This window comes from Ovis aries, chromosome 18, assembly GCF_016772045.2.
Source record: "Ovis aries strain OAR_USU_Benz2616 breed Rambouillet chromosome 18, ARS-UI_Ramb_v3.0, whole genome shotgun sequence".
Taxonomy (NCBI): domain Eukaryota; kingdom Metazoa; phylum Chordata; class Mammalia; order Artiodactyla; family Bovidae; genus Ovis; species Ovis aries.
The window spans coordinates 32,318,631-32,343,825 of NC_056071.1; the positions used below are offsets into that span (position 1 = coordinate 32,318,631).

Consider the following 25,195-nt stretch of genomic DNA (forward strand, 5'->3'; position numbering starts at 1 on the left):
TTCTCCCTCCCCTTCCTGGGCTCCACCGCTGCCCCCAGAGGCTGTCTCACTAAGCAGGCAATGCTTCCACGTTGGGGGCTGCACCCCCTCCAGCCCCGTGAGCAGGAACTGTCTCTGACTCTGATGTGCACTCTGTTCCACCACAGGCGGGCATTCAGTAGGTGCTCAATATGTGAGAGGGCGGCAGGTGGCTGGTGGAGGGGGTGACTGTGTGAGAGCAAGGGGGGTGGGTGGTGGTGGAGGATGAGATGCGGGGGGCCCCTCCCCCAGTGTGTCATGGGCCTCTCCCCACACAGAGGGCTTGGTGCCGAGAGAGACCCTATGGGGCTTCCACTGGGGGCTCGAGGCCCTCTCGGTCAAGCTGTGGTCCTGACAGGGTGGTGGCTGCCTTTCCACATTCTGCTGTGAAGGATGGATCCCAAGCATGTCCCCTGAGCCCAACCTAGCTCTGGTCATCCCAGCCGGCAGGCCACATGCAGAAAACCACGGAGTAGAAAACCCTTGTTTTATTCAGCCCAGGCCTGGGCAATCTTACTCTGTGGTATGGCCAAAATATAAAAAATAAAAACCAACAACCAACAAAATAACGTGGTAGGGGAGAGTTAAGTACACAGTGGGGCCTGGCATCCGGAGTCCCTGTGGTTTCGGCCCCCGTTCGCTCCCTGAGGCGGGCAGGGAAGGATGCTCCCGCGCGTCCAGCTGCCCCTGCCTGTGAGTGGGGCCTGGGCCCCTCGGGCCGGGCTCTTCCTGGTGGGAGGCTGCCTGGGGAGCAGGGCCTGCTTTGGAAGGTGGGGAGGTGGGCCGGCTGTATACACCTCCCTGGGATCAGGATCTAAGGAAAGAAAGAGCAGGTCAGTGGCAGGCTGAGGGGCAGGGAGTCAGCCAGGCCCCCACCACCTCCCCAGCTGAGCGCTTCCCCTCCACTCCCCTCAGTCACTGGGGCTCAGGGAAAGGGGCCTTGCACCCCCCAGCTCTAAGAAGAGGGGTTTCATGGGCTCCCACCCAGGGCGTGGTCATGGCAGCACGCTGCCCCATGCCCTGAGCTCCAGACTGTTTTTTAGGCCATTAGCTACTGTCTGGAAATACTTTCTTACTTCTAACTCAGTACTTTTGGGGAAAAAAAAAAGCCTCCTTTTTCCTTTTCAGAAACATGATTGAAACCCACAGGCGTCAGTCCCGTGGCCTTTCTGGGAAGGCTCCGTCCAGCTTCCTGCGCGCTGGCCCAGCCGCCTGCCTGCGGTCAGGGTCGCAGAGACGCGCTAATGAGACCTGAGCCTCTCCAAGCACTTATGTAAAGGGCTCGGAAGGAAGGGCCTCGGCATTCCCAGCGCCCGCAGGCCCCGGGGGGGGGGGGGGGCGGGGGCTGTCGAGGGTGTGGGGCAGCTGCTCTGTCCACCCTGCTGAGGGGCCCAGCTCACGGTGCCTCCCGGAAAACAGGGGGCTGTTTGGATGCTCTCTCCCCAGCAGGAGGAGCGACAAGAGGGCGTGTGCGCTCCCTGCCTCCCTTGCTCCCCGCTCAGCCCCCTTTCCTCCTGTGAGGCTCCTGCCTTCCTCCCTCCCGCCCCTGCTAATCCTTCCCTCAACTGCTTCCCAGAAAACCTCTACTGTTCAGGTGACCCCTGGACTTTTAATGGCTGAAAGAGACAAGCCCTGAGGAGCAAGAAGGTGCTGGAAACCCAGGCCTGCCAAAGGGCTAGGTTGCCAGGGATGGGGCAGGAGTCAGTCGTTCCCAGGTCACTCCATGACCTGGATAATTCTGATCTAATCCCACTAATGAGGAACAGAATCTCTGAACTGAACCAGAGGCTACTGTTCCCACAGTGTGGTGGGGGCTGTGAACAGTAAGCTCAGTGGCAGCAGCGAAGGGTGAAGGGGCTATCTGTAAACACACACGGAGCACTCACATGCCAAGCCCTGACCCTGGTCACATGCTGAGCCTTAATCCTGGTCACACACTGAGCCCTGATCCTGGTCACACTCTGAGCCCTGACCCTGGTGACAGGCTAAGCCTCTCATATCTGTGAACCATTAATAAGCAGGCATGTTCGGGGAAAAATGCTTTTCTGGGCCTTAGAATCCCTGCCAGTTGTCCCCTAGCTGATGGACTACAGCTCTAGAAGACTATCCTTTTTTTCTTTATTTTTTAAATGGAAGAGAGTTGCTTTGACCTGATCTAGCATTTAAAATTCACACAGAGTGCAACTGCATTTCTTAATGAGTTTGTAAGCAGGCAGTCCCTGTGCAAAGTACTTCACGTGAGGAATCAGGAGAGAGGCTGAGGACAGCCAGCCCGGGCAGCTGAGGAGCCATGTGCCAAAGGCCCAGGTGCAGAGTTTATCAGCTCCCTCCACAAGGGGGCCCAGGGGCTGATGACCAATTAGAAGTGACTAGCCAGAATATCTTCTAATCTGGGACTGCTTCATTCAATCCACCTTACAGGGACCCTAAGGCTCACACAGCTGCCATTCACTGAGCACCAGTGTAAGGGTTCTGGAACAGGCAGAGACAGCTGTCAGGCCTTTCAATCCGCCTCACAAACCTGCGTGGGAAGTGTTGAAGAGAAAAGATCAGAGAGGTGATGTGAGCTGCCTGAGGTCAGAGTGAGGGGGTCACAGAGCAAGGCCTGCAGAGCCCTGCACCTCCTCGATGGCCCCTGCCAGTCTCCAGTTGAGAGCTGGGGGGCCACGCCCCAGATCAGCGCCTGCAGCCCGAGTGCCACCCCCATCCTGAGCACTGGGCTTGGGGTGGGCACAGACGAGCCTCCTCCTGCCCAGCCTGTGGGCTGGTCCAGCTGCAGCCATGCGTGGCCATCAAGGTGACCCACAGGCAGGTATCCTCCGTGTTTCAGGAGCAGGCCCTGCTTGCTCCTCGAGTAGGAGAGGGGCTGGGGCAGGGAGCGGGGTGGCCGAACACTTACTGGACAATTTTGCAGTTTGTTGTAGAAACGTAGCGACCTGTATAGTGGATGTTGCATCTCACTACATTGTTGGTGAAGTCAGACTCCAAAACGATGTACTTTGGGTTCACATGCACCTGAAGAAGGAAGGGAACAGATGGAAAGGGATCTGATCAGGGGGCTGTGCTTCACTTGGTCGCCAAGGAAGGTGGAGAGGCAGACGGGGAGACACAGAGGGGACAAGAGAGAGGGAGACGAGGAGATGGAGACACCATGCCAGAGCAAGAGATGCACTGATGCAGAGGCGGGAGAAGAGGCCGAGACACAGAGAGAGGAAGGGAAAGGCAGATCACAGGCAAAGAGAGCATCATCAGATCACCCTTCTGGGAAGACAGGAGGCTTCCTCAGTCAGAGCTCAGGACAGGGGGCCCGGCACAGGGCGTTCAGAGCCACTGCCCCAGGGAACCCAGCAGTGAGTGAGGGGCTGGGCAGGGATCCCATGCCTGGTCTCCCTGACTATGAAGCCCGCAGCCTTTCACCACGCGTGCCCATCTAGATGATCCACTGATGGCCTATCTGATGCCAGGTGGCATCTCCTGGCCTGGAGCCCCAGGTAGCTGACACTCAACTGAGATGATGACCCAAGCATAACCTGGCTGAAGAGGAGCTGTTGGGACACGAGGAAGTCTTTAAAATGTTGGACTGACAGGGGAGGGCTTCATTGGGTTAGGCCACACCCAGCCTTCACTGCAGAGCATTTAAGAAGAGATGCAGTGATGTCATCTTTAAGTTACATTTCTTAGAGGCAGGAACTGGGCATTACAGGTCTTGAATCCTTGGAACCTAGAACTCAGAAGGGCTTTTGTGTGAGTTTGTTGAGTGGATGAATGAGGGAAGAAAAAAGACACCCTGAACAATGCTGGCCCCTAGGTAAGGCTGAGCAGAGGCCTCACCAAGCCCAGTGAGAGGTGCTCAGGACAGGGCTGCAACCAACAGCTTCTGGGTTGCTGGGTTCTGAACGCAGCTGCCTAGCAGCCCATCTTTGTGCAGATTAAAGCTGCTTTCCAGGCCTACCTTCTCTGCTCTTCTTTTACTCCAGAGTAGAGAAGAGCCCAAGGAGCCCAGTAGAGTGAGCCCTACCCTGGCTTTGCACCTGCAAGAAAGAGGCTAAGATTTGGCTTCCCCAGGTGAGGCGGTGATGACCTGGCCCCTGCCCAGCCTGCATGGAGGCACCATGCTGGGTTCTGTGCCCCTGATGTCCTTTTCTACTTGTGCCCCCAACCAAGGGACATTGGGGTGATCGGATGTGGAGGAGGGGTTCAGGCCAGAGGGGATAAAGCCCTTGGCTTTACGAGGGGTCCCGTGAGGAGCTGTGTCTCAGGGAAGGGCAGTGTCCTCTCCCAGATGGCACAGTGCCTGCCCTGCCCACAGACAGGGGGAAGGCCTACATGGCTCTCCAAGTCCTCTGTCACTTGGGAAGAGAGTCACCCCTCCTCCAGCATTACCACGCCTGGGCTGCAGCTTTCTTGGCGTTTTTTATGGGAAGAGGCTGTCTGCCCGAGACTAAGACCTTCAGATGCGAAGTGCAGACCTCAGGGGATATCATTAGTTGCAGAGCAACAGGACTGTGAAGGAGGAGCCTTAGCCTGAAGATACTGGCCTCCCCTTTCCCCTGCACCCTGGGTTCCAGCTTCAAATACTGCTTCCCAAACAGACTTAACTTTTTCATTTCTGTTCACTTGACCCAGAATCCACCCAGCCTCCTAGACCCACCTCAGGTCCCCTCCTGCAGGAAGTCTACCGTGATTGCCGCATTTGGAGTGCTCGTGACTGCCTGTGAGATCTAACACCCAGCGGGTGTACACCAGAATGTGCAGCTTATGTCAGGGGTGAGGACACTGGGCTGGAGGAGTGCCTCCAGGGCCCTACCTTGAGGATGTAGTTCCCGGGCTGCACATCGGTGATGTCAATCCACTGGCAGTCGATGTCTGCGTTGTACGTGTCATAGCAGCCTGGGCTCAGGCCCTAGGAGAGGGGACAGGGGCAGAGGTTGGGGTGCTGTGCACTCCTCAGAGAGCCACCCTATGCCCACTTCAGCAGCCTGGGCCTCCTTCCTCTGTGCTTTGTCCTGACCCTGCCCTCCCTCCCCCCAGGAGCTGCTCAGCATGGCTCTGCCCTGTACTAGACTCACTGGGCAGATGGACCAGAGCAATGAGAGATGTAATTGGCCAGAAGGAGGGGTGAAATGAAGGTGGGGGGATGCCTGGAAGAGATGCATGGATGAATGGACAGAGAGAGATAGGCAGGATAGATGGACACTCTTTGGACAGAAAGATGGATTTGGGGGCCCAGCTAGGCAAATGGAACATTAAGCCATCCGGACTTCCTTGGAATGTCCCTTTTCCTTCCATAAGGGGACACTCCTGGAAATGGAGGTGCAGGGTAGGCCCCGAGGAGCCCTGTGGTGGCCTCAGGACTGGCGAGAAGACCCACACTCTGGAGAAGCCAAGTGGCCAGGAGCCTCGGCACTAGCCTGTCTTCAGGGTGACCCAGCCTCCCATCTCCAGGCAGCTCTGCCCCGTCCTCTGGAGCCTGGCCCTACCTCTCCAGCCCGACCTGACCTGACCTGGGTGTGAGAGGTGCAGGCATAGCGCTTGAGGTTGCCGAAGTCACAGGTGCTGTCCTCCAGGCAGAAGCTGGCCTTGTGGCCCTCGGCCACCTTCTTGCCTGTGGCTGCGTCTAGCAGGTCGTAGTGGCTGAACTCGTCCATGCTGTGGTAGTGCCTGGGGTGGGAGAGGAAGCGGGAGAGGAGGGCCTAGTCGGCCCTGCCCACTCCCCTCCCGAGATGGCCCAGGTGACCCTGCCTCCTGACCAGCCTGGGCTCCTGGGCCCCTGTGTCCCACAGGCAGCATCTCTGGTGTCCCCACCGAGCCAGGCACCCCAGGAGGGCACCTCCTCAGGGCCCCTCACTCCTCCCTGGGCTCCTACCTAAACTGCCCTCCCTTGGGCGATGCCCTGCATTCTAGACACTTCCATCTCCTATCCAGACCGATCTTTCTACGTCCCATCTTCCAGCCCAGCTTTTGCTAAGGCTCCGCTGAAAAGTCCTTGCCCCAGTGATGGATTCTTGGCAGAAAACACCTCACGGGGCCCTCCCCCCAGCCCCGCCCCTGCCAGGGTGCTCGCGGGGCGCAGGGTCTGGGCCCAGATGGGGGCGGCCGCTCACTGGTGGCAGCTGTGCCACTCCCAGGCGTGCCGCGGCCGGTTCGGGAGGAAGTCCGCTGTGCCCTGGTTCTTCACACGCTGGGGGAAACGCAGCAGCACCCGCACGTCGTAGTCGGTGGCCTCGGGGGCGTAGGCTGTGCTGTGGGGACAGGTGGGGAGATCAGAGGGGGCTTAGGTACCAGCAAGAGACACCCCGCGCGGGCCGTCTTGTCCCTCAAGGTTCTCACAGCCGAGCCCTGCGTTGCAGCCAAGGCTCAGGCCTCCACTCCTCTCTGCTGGCCGCCCCCTCCCCTCTGCCGTGTGGCTGGAAGCTGCCGGTGGGGACGCTCTACAGCAGGGCCTGATAACGACCCTCTGAGGATCCCTGATGCCTGCTTATGACTCTCAGTTGGGGACAGTCCCTGAGAGTGGTGGCTCAGATGGTAAAGAATCTGCCTGTAATACTGGAGACCTGGGTTTGATCCTTGGGTTGGGAAGATGCCCTGGAGAAGGGAATGGCTACCCACTCCAGTATTCTTGCCTGGAGAATTCCATGGACAGAGGAGCCTGGTGGGTTACAGTCTAAGGGGTCACAAAGAGTAAGACACAACGGAGCGTGGGGGCATATCAAAATCTTTGGAGGGCTTTTTAAAAAACAGCCTTGTCCAAGAGATTCTGACTTCCCCGCTCCCCCTACACCCTGGGTTCTAGCTTCAAATACTGTTTCCCAAACAGACTTAACTCTTTCACTGATCTGTCCTTTTGTCTGTTCTATTCACTTGACCCAGAACCCAACCAGCCTCTTAGCTGCAACTCAGGTCCCCTCCTCCAGGAAGTCTGCTGGGATTGCCCCACTTAGAGGGCTCTTGACTGCCTGGGAGATCTAACAGCACTGCCTCTAACAAGCCCTGATACCACACACACCCCAAGCTGGGCCTGTGTGAGTAGGCCACCTCTCCCTGCTTGTGTGGCTTCAGGGCCGGCTACCTGACGTGTTTCGCTGGGGAAGCACTGGTTGCAAACTGCCTGCTCACAATTCACTTGCTGTCCCCCGGTTGCCAACTGAGATGGGCCTTGTGGGGAGGGAAGGGAAAAGAGAGAAAATTGGGGGGCGGCAGTGAGGGGACACATGTCCACACCCCCCATAGGTAGGAAAAAGGGCTGACTGCAGGCATCCCCCCTTCAGCTGACTGCGGACAGCTGTCTTGGCCAGCCTCAGGGGCACTTCCCTAGCAATCATTAAAGGTTGGGCCCTGAGGCCAGAGGCAGGAGGTGGCCAGCCATGGGGATTAGCTCTCTGTGAGAAGATGTCTGGACACCAGGCGCTGCAGGCTTCTGTCTGCCAGGATGTAAGTCCCTTGGCCTTGTCTGAGGGAGGCTTGGAATTTGTCTCTGTCTGCGCTGGAACAGAACATCCTCCTTCCCTCTGTTCAGCTAAATCCTGCCCTTCTGTTGGGCTCGGCACACCGTGGGAACCCATTAGGGTCTGGGTTCTAGGCCCAGCTTGGCCACAAGCCCGCGGTGAGGCTTGGAGTGAATCCCTTCCTTCGTCTGAGGCCCGCCTGCTGTCTGTGGGCTGGCACCAGTCTGCGGCTGCACTTTCGGCCATCTCTTCGGGCCCTGCCGCTCCAGGGTGCTGGTCCTGCTGCATTTTCTAGGTCTGTATCCCACGCCCAGCCTCCGTGGACGCCTCAGCGCTTGCCAGCCGCCCCCTCCTCTGGCCTCGTGCAGCTCCAGCCTGCCAACCACCACTTCTAGCTCTCCTCCACTCCCTGTTGCTTGGGTGTGGGTGAGCGGCTACCTTCTCCCGCTAGATCAAAAGAGCCCTCAAACGGAGCCCCGGCTGCCTCCTCCCCAGCCCCCCTGGGGGCCCAGGTGTGGGCGCACGGGATGTTCCATGAAGATGGAGTAACAGTTTGGTTTTGACTCAGACTCTTCAAAACTCAGCCTCAGTGGACAGCCATGGAGACCGAGCTCCTGTTCTCTGACGGCGCTGCAGTTAGAGCAGTACTCTGATGCTCTGTTCCCAGGTATGAGACCTGAGTGGGCAAGCCCGTTGAGGGGACTCACATGTGGTCCCTGGACCTCTGCCAGCTCTCACACTGTCTGTGGCCAGTCTGTAAGGAGATAAGGAACTTCCACCAACACGTAAATCAGCTGCATCACCGATCACACTGGTTCAGCTGATACTTCTTTTTTTGAAGCAAGACTTTCTCGATGAAGGAAGTGGTGAATCGAGTGACAGTCACTGCGAGCGCCCTCATCTTGTTACAGACAGATAACAGTCTGTGGTCGGCTGCTCTGAGTGGCAGTGAGTGAGAGGTTCCCTCAGTGAGAAAATGCTGAGATCCCTAAGTGCTTTCCAGAGACTCAAAAGTGAAAGGAGAGTTCAACTGCTTTAAAAAAGCAAATAATTAAGGTGCTTTCAACATAGCACCTTATGCTTTCATAATAGGTGCTTTCAACACAGAGGGATGTAAACAAAAGAAGTCAATGTAATCTTTAACTAGTTGTTTTAGCATGGGGAGATGTCCTCAATGCATACATATTTGACCAGAACATTCGCCGTCAAACTGAGAAGCAAGCTCTGCAAGAGGCAGAATCACCCAGGTGTAATGGAGAGTCAGCTGTGCTCACCTCCTGGGTTCAAGTAAACTGATGACCTTCCGCTCTCTCGGGTGCAACACGCAACGGAGGCCTCACTGCCACCTGTGCCCTTGGCCCCTTCTGGCCAGCCTCCACCTGTCCTCTGTGGAGATGGCTCCATAATCCTGCCCTCTGTCCTGACGGCAGCTAGAACCCTCAGATCTGAGGGTTTCAGTTCCTCTCACTGCTCCTCAGTTACTGATGGGGCAACACAGACCCTTTGGGGTTGGTGTGAAGTTGCGTGCTTAATTGCTCAGTCATGTCTGACTCTGCAACCCCATGGACTGTAGCCCACCGGGCTCCTCTGTCCAAGGGATTCTCCAGGCAAGAATATTGGAGTAAGTTGCCATTTCCTTCTCCAGGGGATCTTCCCCACCCAGGAACAGAACCCTTATCTCTTATGTCTCCTGCACTGGCAGGCAGGTTCTTTATCATTAGCGGGTGTGAAGATGAAATGTCATTAAGTGTCTGGCAGGGTGATGTATACCTAAAAGCTGGATCTCCCCATTCCCTTCCCCACCTGAAACCCTGGGGGCAGACAAGGCCCACCAATGAGAAGGCCAGGGTGGTGCAGCCTGCAGGCAGGTTCTGGGTAACTCCCAGCGACTGTCCACACTTCATCTCCTTACCTGGCCAGGCACTTTTCCTCCGCAGCACAGCGCAGGGAGTACAGGTGGGCTCTCTGGACGTAAGTGGACGCTTGCACGTAGTTGGGGTCTGGGACCAAGTCAGGGAGACCTGGAGTGAGGAGTGGGAAAGAGAGAGAGGAGGGAGCAATAGCTTGGCATTGAGGAGGGTCGGGATTAAATTTAAGGCCCAGAGACCTCCCCAACTCCAAATATCCTTGGTCGTCCTCAGTTCTCTACACTGTCACCTCCTCCTGGAAGCCTCCCAATATTTATGTAAGCGAGGTGTGTGACATGAACCATTCTCTCTAGGCTCAGGTGTGGGGTCAGGGAGGTCAGGGAGCAGGGGCTCACCTCTGGAACCCCGTGCTGTGGGGATCACTGAGCCTCCTGGGAGACTGGGGGGGATCTGGAGAAGCAGAGAAGCAGAGAAAAGAGAGTGCTCTTGACAGGGGGCGGAGCAAGAACAGGGGCCTGGGGGCAGGGCCGAGCTAGCTGAGCGATGTCCTGGTGCAGACACTCCCGCTGGTATCCTTATTTCCCAGGGCACTCTCCGCTCTCTCTCCCCTGCAGCTGGCATTCTTCGTGAACCACCAAGAGCAAGCCCTAGGCTTCCAGCCCTCAGCGGGTACCAGAAGCTCCTGGGCAGAGCCAGGTGAATGGCGGTTGGCAGAAGTGAGGGTGGCCAGGAAGGGATGGGCTCACAGGAAAACACATCCCTGGAGCAGGCTGCTGACAGGGCAGGATTCTTGGGCGCCCAGCCCGCCTTGCTCAGGATTCCTTTCATCCTGTCATTGGCCCCCAGAGCGGACCGCACCTTCCCGTCTGCAGCCTCTGGCCTCCAGTCTGAGGAGGGCCTGGGGCCCAGTGCCCAGGGGAAGTCTGGAGTCTGGTCCAGTCCCCGGATCACTTGTTCCTCTGGTCAGGCTGCAGCCAAGAGTATGTCCATTCTGCTCCCCACCCCCATCCCCGTACATAACCTCATCCCAGTGAGTTATTAGGACTGAGCAGAAGCCGAACTCAGGTGTCCAGACCCTAGCCACACGGAATAAAGAAGGAAAGATCGTGATGTTGGGTGTGTGGAAGGTGTAGGGTGGGAGGTGGGCAGGGGGTCTCCAGAGCCCTGGGCACCGTCCCAGCTTAGCCACCAGCTTAAAGGGGAACGGACCTAGGTCTCCACGTCCCCTCCTCTCTCATGCTGCCGGGCTTTTGGCAAATAAATGATAAAATGAAGCTGTAAGTTCTTTTTAGCTTCTTTCAAGCCCTCTGTTTTTTGGGGGGCAGGCACAGTGAGGGGGCTTGAGTCATATAGACAGGCTTCTAGCCTCTTCTTGCTGCCAAAACCCTCGTCAGCTTGCAGGTCCAGAAGACAAGACAGAAGAGGGGGATGCTGGCTTCTGAGCCTTTCCCAGAGGTTTCTGCCTGCCTGTCACCCCTCACAAATACATCTCTGGGGCTCCCAGACCTTACCCCTGCCTGCCTAGGGCCCAGGCCTCAGGCAGGAGCAGCCAGTGTGATCTCACCTGCTTGGAATGAAGAGGAAGCATGGAGCACAAGGGTGGGTGAGGATGAGGTGGCTCCTGGCTGATGGGGGCTGTCTTGGCCAGCCTCGGCCCCGTTACTCAAGCCCCTAGGAATGCTTGCAGTCATTTCCCCAGGGAGCGTCAGGCCCTGAAAGCAAGGGCCACCTCCGAATCAAGCTGTTTCTCACTCTCTGGTCCATAGAAGCTTGTGGGTGGGGGAGAGGGGGGTGAACGGCCAGGAATGGTTCCCTTCCCATTATCAAAGAGCCTTTCCCTCAGCAACATGTGGTGGTGGGTCAGCTGGGCCTGAAGCTGCATGAGACCTACATTTGGCACCAGGCAGCCTGCCACCCCCACCCCAGGCCCAGTTTCAATAAACACTGTACAGATGACTCTACAAAGCTTTCTGGCCCGACCCTTCCTCTCAGTCCAGGGAAGCTCGAAGAGCCAGCTAAGAGGCTGGGGGTACTTGGGGCTGGTGCACTCCTGGCCTCTGACTGCGCCTTGACTCTGATCACATACTGAATTCTGATCCTGGCCACACGCTGAACCTTGCTCCTGGTCCTAGGCTGAGCCAAAGAGGGACCTCAGGTTCAGGCAGGTGCCTCCTGTTCCAGGAAGCCTTCTCTGATTGGCAGTGACATTCCAAGCTGCTCACACTTCTGCCTCACTACTAGGTTTCCTCATATGTACCCGTGTCTGCTCCCCTCCAGTCTGTACTCCCTGAGGGCAGGGCTCAGGCCCCACTCACCCCCTCAGCGAGCTTCAGGGCCGACTGTTAAGCTCTCTGTCAGGCCAGCTTCTATGCTGATGGTGGCCTCACACATTACTGTTCCACTCATCCACGAGTGTGCTCCTCACCCTCCCTCAGGAAGCCACCGCACACAGTGGTGCTGGAGGGAAGGGGGCTCAGAGACGGCAATGAATTTGCCCACAGTCACACAGCAAGTCAAGGAAGCCCCAGGATGAGCTTCCAGGTCCCAACCTCTCCTTTACGTGTCATTTCTTCTTTTCATAAAAATGATTTTTTTTAAAGTTATAATTTACACTGAGTCAAATGCACAGATTTTGGGCATACAGTTTGACAAGCTTTGACAAATGTACACAGGGTGTTAGAGCCACCACAATCATGCTACGGTCTGTTTCCATCATTCCTGAAAGTTCCTCCCTGGCCCTTCTCAGTAAATCTCCCCTCCCTCCTCCCCAGGTAACCACTGATCTGCTTTTTAATCACTTTAGATCGGTTATGCCTTTTCTAGAACTTAAATGGAATCACCCTGGTCATTATTTTATGTTCTTTATTCTGCATCTCTGACCAGCATGGGGGTCCTGTGACTCCCCACCTTCACTGCCGTGGGGGAAGCAACAGGAAAAGACAGAGTCTAGGCTGGGTCCCCTCAACCCCCCTTAAAATCCCCACCGAGGTCTCTGGGAACAGCAGGCCCCCTCCCGCAGCTGGTATGTTTTCCCAGGGAGGAACAATGCCTCCTTCTCTGCTGCTCTCCCAGGAGGCATTCCATCAGCAGCCAGGCCTGCAGGCTTGGGCTCTCAGCCTCTCCACAGGGGCCTGGGTGTGTGGGTGGGCTGTGTGTTGCTGGAAGGGGGCTGAAGGAAGGCTTGAGTGGGCACTTGTGGATGTAGGGGTCGGGGTACCGGTTTGTTACCTCTGGTTGTGGGGGTACATCCAGGCCCTCCAGACAGAGTGGTCAATGTTGGTTAAAGTTCAGTTCCAACAAGACCTGTGCTCACCTCTCTTCCCCACCATCCCAAGAAATGTGCATTTTAAAAGGAAGATCCTGGTCATCAGGTCATCAGAAGGCAGGGAGAACCATCAGTCATGGGATGTAATTTTGTGTGGGGGGGCCGGGGCTGGGATCTCTTATGCAGAATGTATGGAGTCAGCCAGCTTGTGGACCTCGCACTGGAGACATTATAAAGTAGTGTAGTGGGAAGTTTTTCTGGAGACACTTGTTTTTATAAATGCAGAGAACTTTTATAAACTTTTATAAATGCAGAGAAATGAATTCTCATTTCAGAGCAACCACTATCACTGGTTTCTGGAAGACCATTCTCATAATTAAGTTTTTTTTAACTTTCATCTTTACCCTGACCCTTAGAAACGTCTTTGAACATCTGTGTCTCTGCATAAAATTGGAAGTGGGTATGTATCCGTGAGGTATATGAATGATATTGTCTTATGGGTCTCATTCCGTTTCTTGACTTCCGGTCAGTATTAACTTTTAAGATATGTCGAGTTCATTGGTTGTCATTGTGAGTATGATTCCACAGTTTCTACCCTCCATGACCAACCTAGCCAGTCTCCTGGGGATGGGGTTGACTCCTCAAAGGCTGGGCGACGGGCTTACTCAGGCTACCCAGGGAGGCCTGGCCGCCTTCAGCGTCCTGCCGTCCTTGCCCAGGAGGTGGGCAGGAGCCTGACTTCTTACCCTACTGTCACAGGCCTTCTGCGAGGCCCTGGGTGGGTCTGGCCCCCGTCTGTGCCTCACTGCTTCCATTAACACAGACTGACTGTGCTCCACTTCACTCAGGGCCGGAGCCTGGGGCTGACCCTCTGTGAACACGCTTCCCCAGAGACAGTGTGCTGGCCACAGGGGTTCAGGCTGCACTAGGGTTGGGACGACACTGAGTCAGAGGGCGAGGGCCCTGGGGATGACTAAAGCTAGGCTGCTCAGCTGGGGAGGGGGCTGGGTGTGAGCGAACCGGGTCCCAAGGCCATTCTGCAGGCAGCCTCTGGTCTGGAGGAAGTCCCTCAGCCTTGGGGGCCCTGTTGGACCCTCCAGGGCTGGGAGGACACGGAGCGGAGGGCCGAGCGCCAGCACGCGGCATTCCCGCTCTGCCTCTGGGCTTCCTCTCCGTGGGACCCAGGGCCCCTGCACACTGCCTCCTGGGGGTCTGATGTCCTCCCGCCTCCCCCGGGCTGGGCCTGGAGCTGCCGGCTGGCCCCCACACCAGCCTGTGGAAGGCTGAGGACTGTCTTCCTGCTCCCTGGCAGGACTCAGCTGGGGCCTTCTGGTGGGAGAGAGTCTAGCAGGCGCTATCTGCCATCTCGCCCCGTGCCTTATGTTCCAGGTCCTGCCCCTTCTTTAGGCTCAGTTTTCCCACGTGGATGACGGGGAGATTACAGTAACCATCCCTTGAGAGCAGGTTTGATGGCTCCATAAACACTTGGAGATTAAAATATTTTTCAGGAGCTATTCAGGCCATTCCCCAGCTTTGGGCGAGAGCCCAGGACCTCTTACAACCTCTGCAGACGATACTCTAGCTGCCAGGAAATTCTCCCACCGTCTGACCTAAACCCTTCCTGCTTTAGGAGGGATCTGCTCCCTCCTGCTCAGCGGTTCCTGGCGGCTGCCCAGAGCGGAGGGTCTGAGGTTACATTCCCTCCGCGTGCCTACACCTCACCTGTTTTCCTCTTGACTTCCTCTTTCCTGTGAGTTCCATAAACCTCGTCTCCTTTGAAATCCTTCTCCCCAGCCTCCTGCTCACACGAAGCAGCTGAAGGCAAATGGAATGCCAAAGAGCCCTAATCTCTCCAGCCTGGGGCTGGAGGATAAACAATGTCCAGCAGGAACCGGTCAGTGGGTTGTGAAATATGTAGACAGAGGGATGTTTTGGCCCGAGTGGCCCGACTCCAGAGCAGCCCCTCAGTGGGGAGAGCAGGAAGCTCAGAGAGCATGGCCTGGAATAAGGAGGGGCCGGGAGAGCCTCCGGGGTGGCAGCTGGCAGCTCTGGGTCCTGGGAAATGATCGTCTAATAATAAGGACATTAAACTGTCAGCGCCACACCTGGGTGACCAGCAGGCAGGCAAGGTTCTGCAGGATCCACTGTGGCCCACCACGAAGGGCAATACAGTCCAGGCAAAGGAGCTAGGATAGTCACTGAGCCTAGTCCAGAACCTTCCGTGGCTCCCCATCACCTACAGAAACAAGGTCAGATTTCTCAGGGTGGCGGCCAAGGCATTCTGTGGTCTGACCTTAACCTGGCCTTCCAGAGCTCTCAATCCTAAGGATCAGGAGGCAGCTCCTAGCACAGCTGACCTTTTCTGCCCCTGACCTCTGACCCCATAGCGCCCTTGCCCTGGAATTCTCGCTACACAGACACAGACACGCACACACACACGCACACACACACACACACACACCCTTATACGGGGTACAGTCCTGAGGCCCCAAAGCCGACCTCGCTAGCCCTCCTCTGCCCCGCCCAGGGCCCCTCCTTCCTCCTTTTTCCAGCTCCCATCTGCTGCCCCCACCAGACTGGGAGAGGCAGTACAAGGGCAGCGATGGCCTCGCTACTCTGGGTGACAGTTCCAGACTCAGAGGAGGGCAAGTGTGTTTGTTCAATTGAGCAAACTACCCAGAAGTAGCTGGGGCGGAGCTGGAGGAGGCCGCCAGGGGAGGTGAGCTACCTTCTGCCTCCTGCCACCTCCTCACACCCCTCGATCACTCACTCTTCCCAGTGTGAGCACGCCCACCCACCCCACCCACGGGCCCCCTCTTGCAGGCCCTGCCTAGTGCCCTGCCCCCACCTCTAGAAGGCTCTGCAGATCCCGTGGTCTCCTGGGTTCCCTTGCTGCCCCTCAGACCCTTCTCAGTGACCTGAACTTTTTATCTTTCTTGCAAAACTGCCCATCTCAGCTTATGGTGACTTTACCCTTTCAGCCATACAGGACATAGTCCTTTCCTATCATGCCTGACACCTCTCTTTCTCTTACACCCCACATCCAATTCATCAGGAAAAGCTCATCAGCTCTATCTCCAAAATATATCCTGAAACTGACTGCCCCCCACCTCGTTGTTATCCCCCTGGCCCGGCTGCGGATATCTCAGCCTCGATCTCTGTACCAGCCTCCTCTCAGACTCCCCCTGTCTGCCTCCACACAGTCCATTCCCAGCACAGCAGAGAGAGACCCTCTTAAATGTCACTGTAGTGGCTCCCCCATGAGTGGACCGTCGAAGTCCTCACAGTAGCCTACAGGACCTCCATGGTCTGGACCCCGTTACCTCTCTGACCTGTCTCCCGTAAGGCCCCCACACCCATGCCGTGCTGCTCCAACCACGCTGGAACACACCTGACAGCTCAGGGAGTTCCTACCTCAGGGCCTTTGCACTGGTTGGCTCTTCGGTCTGGAATGCTGTACTGGCAGATGGCTGCATGGCTCACTTACTTGACTCCTTTAAGTCTTTGCTCAAACGTCACCTTCATGAAGCCCACTCTGACACCTTTGCAAGCTCTCCCAACACTTCAGAGCTCCCTGACTTCTCTCTGCTTTCTCCACAGTACTTACCACCTTCTATTATTTACATATCATGTTTACTCATGAAGATACAAGATCTACAAGGACAGGGATTTTGTCTCTTTTCTTAAACTCATGAATACCCAGCGCTAGAGCAGCACAGAGAAAGGCACTCCATGAACTATTTGTTGAATGGCTGCATTTCCTCATGAGATGGTATCTGCTCTCCTCAGCCAGCCTTCTGTGGTCTGGCCTTAACCTGGCCTTCCAGATTTCTTAACCCTAAGGAGCAGGAGGCAGCTCCTAGCACAACTGACCTTTTCTGCCACTGACCTCTGACCCCATAGTGCCCTTGCCCTGGAATTCCTTGCTATGCAGGCACACACACACACATACCCTTCATGGGGGTACAGTCTTAAGGTCCCAAGGCCTACCTTGTTATCCCTCCTCTGCCACTGCCCGGTGCCCCTCCCTCTTCCCTCTTCCACCACCTGTCTGCCGCCACCCCGCTGTGGCCCAGGTCTGTGCAGAGCGTGTTCGGAGAGCTGGCGAGTTGGCAAGAGAAGGAAGTAGACCTGGACCATGGCATCCTGCCTGCCGGGGCTCAGGCCCCAGCAAGAACAGGGATGGGTTCAGGGTGCCCTTTGATTCCCTGTACCCCAGCTCGGGGCCTGGCACCTGCACGCCCTCGGCGAGCCTGAGGACAAACACCGGCATCCCACAAAGGGTCTGCTGGCACTGCCTACAGGAGCACAGCCTTCATTATCACGTAGAGGCTGGGACTGACTCCAAAAGCCCTTTCTTTTCAGAAAGGATTAGCTTTGGGGCTGGAAAACCATGGTTCCTGTCGACCCACGACAGGGAGGAAGGGTGGCTTGTCTCCTGAGACTCGGGTGGCTGACGCTCCTCAGGCCTTGACTTCCCTCCCTGAGCGCCTTCCTGCTCTGGTGTCCTGACACTCTTGCTCCGTTTTCAGGTGATGCCGAGATGCCCGGTTTCTGGGTGCCTGTCACTAAGGGGGAGAGGGGCCCAGGTGCAGCCTGGCCCTGCACTCCCGAATCCAGACAGCAAGGCCCTCTGGCTCCAGCTGCCTGTGGGCAGGAGGCTGTTAGGTCAAGGCAGGGGCGGGACAGGAGCAGCCTCTCCTTCCGGCCTCCCTCCCTCCCGAGCGGGCTGCTGCTCCGCAGGAATGCCGGGCACAAAATTGGAAGCAGGTGTGGGCTGCTGGGCCGACCAGCGGCTCCTCCCCCGCCCTTCCTCTCCTGCCTTTCCAGCCACTGCCCCGGGGAGTTTTCCATGTGTTCTTGGCTTGGACAGGAGTCGCGTGGACTTGGGCTGGGACTACTGGGGAGAAGTGCCCCTTCGGAGGTGAAATGCCCCTTCGGAGGGGGCATTGAGATGGGGGTACCTAAAGTGGGAGAGAGGAGGAGAGGGGGGCGAAAGGCCAGAACAGCCCCCTGTCCCCCCGCCCCAACCAAGTGCGGCAGTAGACTGGTACCTATAAAGTCTGAAGCACCTTGCTGGGCCACCACCCCAACAGGCTCTCTGGGGCCTGTGAACTCAAGGCAAAAAAATCCAACTTTTTGTGTCTTAACGGGGTTTAGATCTGAGAGAAACAATGAAGGTGGAGACATACCCTTCCTTGAGGGGCAGGAGCAGAAGGGGAGGTTGAGGCTTGGTGAGGGGAGCCAGCCTGGATCTGAGCTTGGCTGCTGATGAATTCTGGGACCCTGGATGAGTTACCGAACTTCTCTAGCTTCAGCTGCCTCCTCTGTAAAATGGGGGTGATGATACCTCACAAGCTTGCCAGGAGGACTAAAGGAGGAAACAACAATAAAATGCTTGGGTAGTGTCTGGGGCATGGCATACTGTGCGCACTCAGTCGCTTCATTCATGTCTGACTCTTTTGTGACCCCATGGACTGTAGCCCGCCAGGCTCCTCTGTGCATGGGATTCTCCAGGCAAGAATACTGGACTGGGTTGCCATGCCCTCCTCCAGGGGATCTTCCCGACCAAGGGATCGAACCTGGGTCTCCTGCATTGCAGGAGGACTCTTTATTGTCCTAGCCACCAGGGAAGCCCTTGTTACACAGTAAGGGTTCAATAATATCAGTTGCAATTATAATTATTTAATTATAAATAAATAAATCTCTTTCTGCAGGGATAGTCCAGTTTGAGAGCAGGGGGAGAGGATGTGGCCCTCAACTGGCAGATATGAGAGGAGACAGGAAGTCTGCCTGCAAGGAGGCTGTCCCCGACACAACTTGTTTGTTCCGACACCAGTGACCTCTGATTGCCAAACAGGGGAGCAGCAAGAGGACCCAGGCCCCACTGTCTCCATAGCTGTCTGACCCTTTACCCCAACTTCCTCGGCCTGAAACTCCATTTCTTTCTAAAGGAGCAACTTGGGACAACTACAGGGAAGGAAGGAGTGCTGAGCTGTGATTCTGCCTCCACCAGTCACCAGTTAAAGCAAGCGTGGGCAAGTTCCTTAACCTCTGAGGGCCTCAGTTTCCTCATCTGCAAAATGGGAGTAATAGTAACAATAAGGGTTGTTATGAGGATTGTATGTGTGCTTAGCCGTGTCCTACTCTTTGCAACCCCGTGGACTGTAGCCCGCCAACCTCCTCTGTCCATGGAATTCTCCAGGCCAGAATACTGGAGTGAGTTGCCATTTCCTACGCCAGGGGATCTTCCTGACCCAGGGATGGAACCCACGTCTCTTAGGTCTCCTGCATTGGCAGGTGGATTCTTTACTACTAGTGCCACCTGGGAAGCCCGTTATGAGGATTAAACGACTCTAACTGTAAATTTCCAAGAACAGTGTCAGGTGCTGTCCGTGTGCTTGTTAAGTATTCTGGAGTCTGGAGTGGAAATGATAGGGCTTCGTGCTAACAACACACTGGGAAGGTGTTCTTTGCTTCTAAATCTGTGCACGTTTTGTTTCATCTCACTTTGTCACAACCAGTGCTCACTGCCCAGAACACAGCAGGAGGCAAGTATTTGCTAAATGACCAAATGGAAGTGAGAGGTTAGCCTCCATACATGAACATTTAGGAAAAAAATAATGCATGGGGGTTAAGAACGCAGGGTGGGGAGTCATACAGATCCAAATTCTGGTTTCACTACTAACATGTCATGTGACAATCAGCAAGTGAACCCGCCACCTTATCTGTGAAATGAGATGGATTATCAGCATCTGGCTGGTGGGGTTGCTTTGGGAATAAAGAAAGATGATGTATAAATACAAAGTGTCCAACATATGCTAGCAGAATATTCCCCCTGGAGGTGGCTGGGGGTAACTGGGGCCTGGCTCACAGGTGGCTTGAGGGTGGGGTCCCCTCAGTGTCATGAAGACATGACAGGCTCAGTGTGAAGTCTTGGCTCTGCCGAATCCAGCTGTGAGACCTCCCTGGTCTCAATTTTCTCATCTGTACCACTGGCCTGTAATCCCCACCTCTCTAGGAGGCTGTGGGGTGAATGAAATTGCACATCGAGGCCACTAAGCTCAGTGGGTGTTCCTCTGCAAATGGTTGGAGTTGTGATCATCTTTCCTGCCTGGGGGCTCTGACTCTGGATGTTTGCTGGGTGGAGGCCTGCTCTGTCTGCCGTTGCATCTCCTTCAAGCCTTGTGGAGGTGGGTGCGTGACCTGAGTCAGGAAGGCAGGTCCTGGTGGGGAGAAGGGCAGGCAGCAGGGAGCCTAGGCCGCTCTCAGGGACTAAAGGGTCCCATCTGGACTCTTGGGTGCAGGAGGCTGGATGGAGAGGAGAGGACCCTAGAAACGCCTAGGCCTGCCTAGGCCTAGAAACGCCTAGAAACGCCTCCCCGGGGGCTGTGGAGGCCTGAGAGAGGGAGAAGCAGGGGATGGGAGGAGGTGCCTCAGGTTCTGGAGCAATAGGTTAAGGCATTTGCGATTTTGTCCTGAAGGCCTTGGGAGCCCCAGAACCTTGTTGAGCAGGAGAGTAATGTGATCAGCAATGCAAGGGTGTATCTGCCTCACATGTAGGGTGGACTGAAAGAAACCAGGGAGGGGGCAGTCATAGCTCTAACTGGCTGTGTGAGATAGGGCTGGAAGAACTGTGTCAGGCACGGCTGGCACAGCCATCAGAGGTGCCCTGGGAGGATGTCCTCCAACTGGCTGTCCTCCCAGGGCAGCGGTTCCACCTTATTTTCACAGGGTGGCCAGAACCAGTGAAACAGGCCAGGGGTGTAAGGAGGAGCCCTGGGAGAAGAGGCACGGTTTTCCAGGGCCTGCACAAATATCACCAGATCAGAGGAGCTGAGGCTGTGGGGAGGCAGGAACAGGGACAAGGAGGCCAGGAGGAGAGAGCCTGGCCATGGGACAGGGAGGGGCACAGCTTAGGGGTCGCAGCGGGGCCTGGGAAGCAGGCACCCCCACCCCCAGGCCTCTGCCTGGATTTGCTGGGACAGTCAGGCCAGGTATGTGATCTGGGCCCTTTTCCTTGCCTTCCATCCAGTTACACGTTTCAGAGACAATGGCATTGCAGGAACCCTTGGGTCCCCCTCTCCAGGGTGGGAGGGAAGCGGGTACAGGCACCCGAGGAAGAAACCAGGCTCCCGACAGGCGCTTGGAAACCGCCCAAACGTGGAGGCCGTGGGTGGTGCGCACATGTGTTTGGTATTGTGAAGACATGTCCACGCCCGTACACGCGCGGGCTGCCAGCGCCCAGCCTCAGACCCCTGGGTGTGCGGCCAGGAGGAATGAGGTCAGCCTCAGAGAATCCGCCCTGGACTCCCACACCAGGCCTGGGGGTCTGATCTCAAGCACAAAGCTTGGCCTTCCCCGAGCCGGGATTTTCCACGGTCCCAGCCTAGCAGGGTGGGAAGGGGAACAAATGATGGCGGAGAAGGTACTGCTCCCTCTCTGGCCTCTCTGTGAGCCCGGATTTAGCCTGCATTCCCCACCCACATACCATCCCCTCCAGGACTACTGAAGGGGCACCTGGAGGGTGCTGACAGCTTGCAGCAATACTTGGGCACCTACTCCTCCTAGAAGTCCTCCCTGTTTCCTAGTCCCTGACTGGGGAGGCCCCTCCTCTGGCTCCCCTACACCACCACCCTCTCCCCACCTGCCCGATCACAGCCCTGAGATGCCCCCTCATCTATGCCTTCCTCAGGGCAGGGCCTGGATTCAGCTTGGCGTCTTCTTCAGGGGAGAAATGTCTTTAATCTCAAATGAACACTGGGGCTCAGGGGTAATGGCCAGAGGCCCTCCAGAGCACCAAGCACCTCTACTCCAGACACAGCTTTGCCCTGGTCAGTCTCCCTCTGAACCTTAAGACCTGACAGGCCACAGAAGGGCCTTAGAAAAACCCACTGGCTCGGGGCACAGACGTTGAGTCCAAGGCCTGGCTCTGCCAGTACTGCTATTTGAGGCCTGGGTTTTCTCCTCCGCCCAGAGGTGGAGCGCTTCTGGCTGAGCCCCACTCCGCAGTCTTGCATTCGAAGAAAATTCACCACAGCAGTTTAGCCTATAGGTAAAATGTGCTCTCCTCCACGGAGCTCTAGCAGGGGCTGATGCAGAGTGGTACCACACACCCCTGCAGGGCTGCTGTGAGTCCTGCTGAGGATCAGATGCAGGTGAGGCTGCGAAATCCTTCATCACATCATAGAAGGGCCCTCCCTCTAGCTCCTGTCTTGAGCTCCTGCAGATTCTCAAAGTGGGATTCAGCATTCCAAGTTGAAGGCTATGCTTTGAATGTGAGGGAGAGCTGGGGCTAAGTCGCTTTAGTCGTGTCTGACTCTCTGCGATGCTATGGGCTGTAGCCCACCAGGCTCTGTGTCCATGGGATTTTCCAGGCAAGAATACTGGAGTGGGTTGCCATGCCCTCCTCCAGGGGACCTTCCCGACCCAAGGATTGAACCTGCATCTCTTACGTCTACTGCGTTGGCAGGCAGGTTCTTTACCACTAGTACCAACTGGGAAGCCCCTGAATGTGAGGGAGCGAGTACTACCATTGGGGACACTTCCCTCCCCTAGCCTTGGGCTCCAGCAGCCCATAGAGAGACAGGAGTCCCCACCCCTGCAACCCAGCAGCAGCCTCTCATCCAAGGTCAGTATGGCTGGAGACAAGGATGCATCCCCATGTGGACAGAGGCTGAGGAACAAAGGCTGGAGGTGCAGTATCTGTGCCCCTGAGCCCCTCAGTGCTTAGCCCTCACCTGGTGGGCCTGGCACAGCCACCCTGGTGTGGAGCAAAGAAGCAGGAGTAAAGATTCAGGAATATTAATTGCAACCTGAAAGAGGCAAGGCTGACGTGGAACGCACACACATTGGGTCTGAATGGAAAACCTTGACCAAAGCTGACTGTGGACTTGCAGAGACAGAAGCAGGAAAGGGAATTCTAGGAGGGCAGAGGTTAGGTCAATGGCCGTTCAGCCCTGGCCAGACCACTCGTGGGCCCTCGCCAAGGTAGCCTGCCTTAGAACAGCATGTGTGGAGCTGCTCATCTGAAGAAGGAAGGCCGCCCCTTCCACTGTGCAGATAGCTTTTCCAAGACTAGGTTGTATCTTCAGCCTCCCCCTATCATCTCTGTCCACAACTGCCTCCAGGGATTCTTCCCAGCCTGGGTGTAAAACTTAAGAGGGCATCTAAAATCTCAGTAACTAAGGGAAGTAATATTTGAGGCAGTATTTTAAAAAATTAGCAGTACTGCAAAAAAAGAAACCTGATGAAGCAAATATCAAAATTTCAAATAAAGACAGATTGCTATTGCTAATTTTCAGTTTTTCCCTGGCTTGAATACAGTTTGGCATGGCACCATTACTCATTCTATTTCAACATTTGATATTTTGTTCATCTTTTTTTGGCATGATTTTTGATCTAAAAATGCACTGAAATATTACTTAAGTAGATTACTAAGTTTTCTGGCGCCCAGGCCAGTGCCTCTCTAGTGCAGGCCTGGCAGTGTCCCTCGAAGGAACCCCCGGAGGTCCAGTCTGCTCTCCTGTCAGGCCAGACCCTCTCTTCTCATCTCCTGTTCATTTACGCCAAGCCAACCTATGTCCAGTGATCGGGAACTTGTCACACCTCCGGAGGTGTCCCCGAGGCCTTTCTGACCCGGATGCTCCGTGTGTCACCCTGTGAGGCTGGCAGAGGGGCACCTCCAAGAGGGGAGGACGTGCCCCAGTGGGAACGAGGGAGAGGTGGGGAGAGGGGCTCCTTTAAGTGTCCTCAGATGACCCAAGCGTCTCTTTCCAAAGCCTGTCCAGCCCCTCCATCCCCTATCCCCCAGGTCAGAGCCTTGGCCTGCCTGGCCAAATCTTGGCGCCATGGGGATGTGTGGACGGTGGTGAAGGCCTGGGAAGCACTGGGGCTGCCATTGGGGGCCAGGGTGGGGGTCCTGACTTAGCAGGCGGGGGAGCCTTCTGTAAAGGATGGACGAAGCGCCGGGACGGACTCACCTCGACCGTTCTGGTTGGGCCGGTACACGCTGCCCACGCTCAGGCGGCCCTGCTGCGCGCCGTTGCGCTCGGAGCCCGGCGGGGGCGCGTCGGAGCTGCGCACCGGCAGGTAGGGAGGCTCCAGCACGCGGAAGGGGGGCTGCGGCTCCACGGCCCGCGGCGGGCTGTAGGCCTCGGGCGGCATGTTGCCGTAGGGTGGGTACCAGCCGAAGCGGGGTTCGCCGCCGCCGCCGCCGCCGTACGTGCCGCCGCCCCCGCCGCCGTTGGGCTGCGCGGCGTCGGGGCCCGGGTCGGGGTAGGCCGGCTCGAGGCCCGCGGTGCCCTCGTGGTACAGGCTGTGCGAGTAGCGCCGGTCCAGGCCGTCGGCGGGCTGCGGCGCGTACGGCCTCTCCGGGGCGGCGGGATAGAAGCCCTGCGGCGGGTACTCGGGCTGCTCCTCGCCGCCGCCACCTCCGTACTCCTCGTAGCGCGCCCGCGGCTGGAAGGGGTAGATGACCCCCGCCGAGGCCACGGCCGCCGCGCCCAGGCCGCCGCCCGCGCTGCGGTAGTACACGTAGCCCTGGTCGTAGGTCCGCGTCGCGGGGTCGTACGTCTCATACTGGCTGACGAAGGGCGCCTGCGGGTAGGGGAACTGCTGCTGCGGGAAGGAGGACGGCTGGCGGTAGGTGCTGGCGAAGGCAGAGGCCGAGGCCGAGACCGAGGAGGCGGAGCCCCCGTGCCGTTGCTGGGAGACGGAGGTGCGGGCCCGGGCCATGCCCGTGCTGTCCCCGACGGCCACCTCGCGCCAGTTGTCGGGCACCTGGCCGAAGCCGAAGGGGTGCCGCGCTTGACCGCGCACGGTGTCCGAGGCGACGCGCCCCGGCAGGGGCAGGGACGGGGCCTGCCGACGCCGGAGGCCCCCCTGGCTGCGCCGCGGAGGGGCCTGGGGCGCGCCCGCCAGCAGCACCCGGGAATTAGCCTCGGAGCCCTGAGGCCCTGGCGGCACGTACTCCGCGCCTGAGTTGAGCAGGCTGTACACCTGCCCGTTGTTCTCCCACTGGATCAGCTGCCGCCAGCGTCCCGGGTCCGAGCCCTGCCCTGGCGGCGCCTGCTGCCCGCGCACCAGGACGCAGACGCAGACGCAGGCGCCCCACACCAGCTGCCAGCCGGTTAGGGCCAGAGCCATGGTGGCCCCTTTGCGGAGGCCCGGTTGACCGAGAGGCTCTCAGGAGTGGTCCCCCGTGCGTGCTTCTCTTCCCACGGCCTCGAGGACAGGACGGCTCCTTGCCCGCCCCAGCTCTAGCTTTGTCCATCCTGGCCTTGTCCCGAGCGGGACGGCTCCTCCGATGACAGCATTTCGAGGCCAAGGGGGTCAGGGCAGGGCAGGGGCGGTGCCCAGGGCTGCACGAGGCTCTCTGTAGGGCACCGGGCAGGCAGGGCCGCCTGGGGGCCTTACATGGCCAGCCCGGCTGTGGCTGGCCGCGCTGGGCTGGCGCTTTCCCACTCTGAATGAATAAGCAACAGGCTGGGAGCTTCGGGAGGTTTTTCGGGCAGCCTGGTCCGCCTGCTGGGGCCTCCTCCGCGGGGCCCTATGGCCCGCCGGGTTTTAGCTATGTGGTCTGTCCCACAGCTGCTGGG

The 25,195-nt window shown here is 57.3% G+C and overlaps 1 protein-coding gene across 1 annotated transcript; it reads right to left on the reverse strand.

Annotated features, from left to right (window-relative positions):
- Window positions 1-491: 491 nt before the first annotated feature.
- LOXL1 (lysyl oxidase like 1) lies at window positions 492-25,064 on the reverse strand. Its single transcript, XM_012098716.5, has 7 exons — window positions 23,579-25,064; window positions 9,376-9,484; window positions 6,123-6,260; window positions 5,523-5,679; window positions 4,826-4,921; window positions 2,918-3,033; window positions 492-832 (listed from the first exon to the last, which is right to left on the reverse strand). The coding sequence occupies exons 1-7, from the start codon at window positions 24,741-24,743 to the stop codon at window positions 826-828; spliced, it is 1,788 nt and encodes a 595-aa protein (XP_011954106.4). The 5' UTR covers window positions 24,744-25,064; the 3' UTR covers window positions 492-825.
- Between the last annotated feature and the right edge of the window lie 131 nt (window positions 25,065-25,195).

Excerpts from the sequence above, each read along its gene's own strand:
- LOXL1 (XM_012098716.5), bottom strand. The coding sequence starts at position 24,743 with ATGGCTCTGGCCCTAACCGGCTGGCAGCTGGTGTGGGGCGCCTGCGTC. Across the intron at positions 6,261-9,375 it reads GAGGAAAAGTGCCTGGCCAG|CACAGCCTACGCCCCCGAGG; the intron begins GTAAGGAGATGA and ends CTGTCCCCACAG. Across the intron at positions 5,680-6,122 it reads GAGTGGCACAGCTGCCACCA|GCACTACCACAGCATGGACG; the intron begins GTGAGCGGCCGC and ends CTCCCACCCCAG.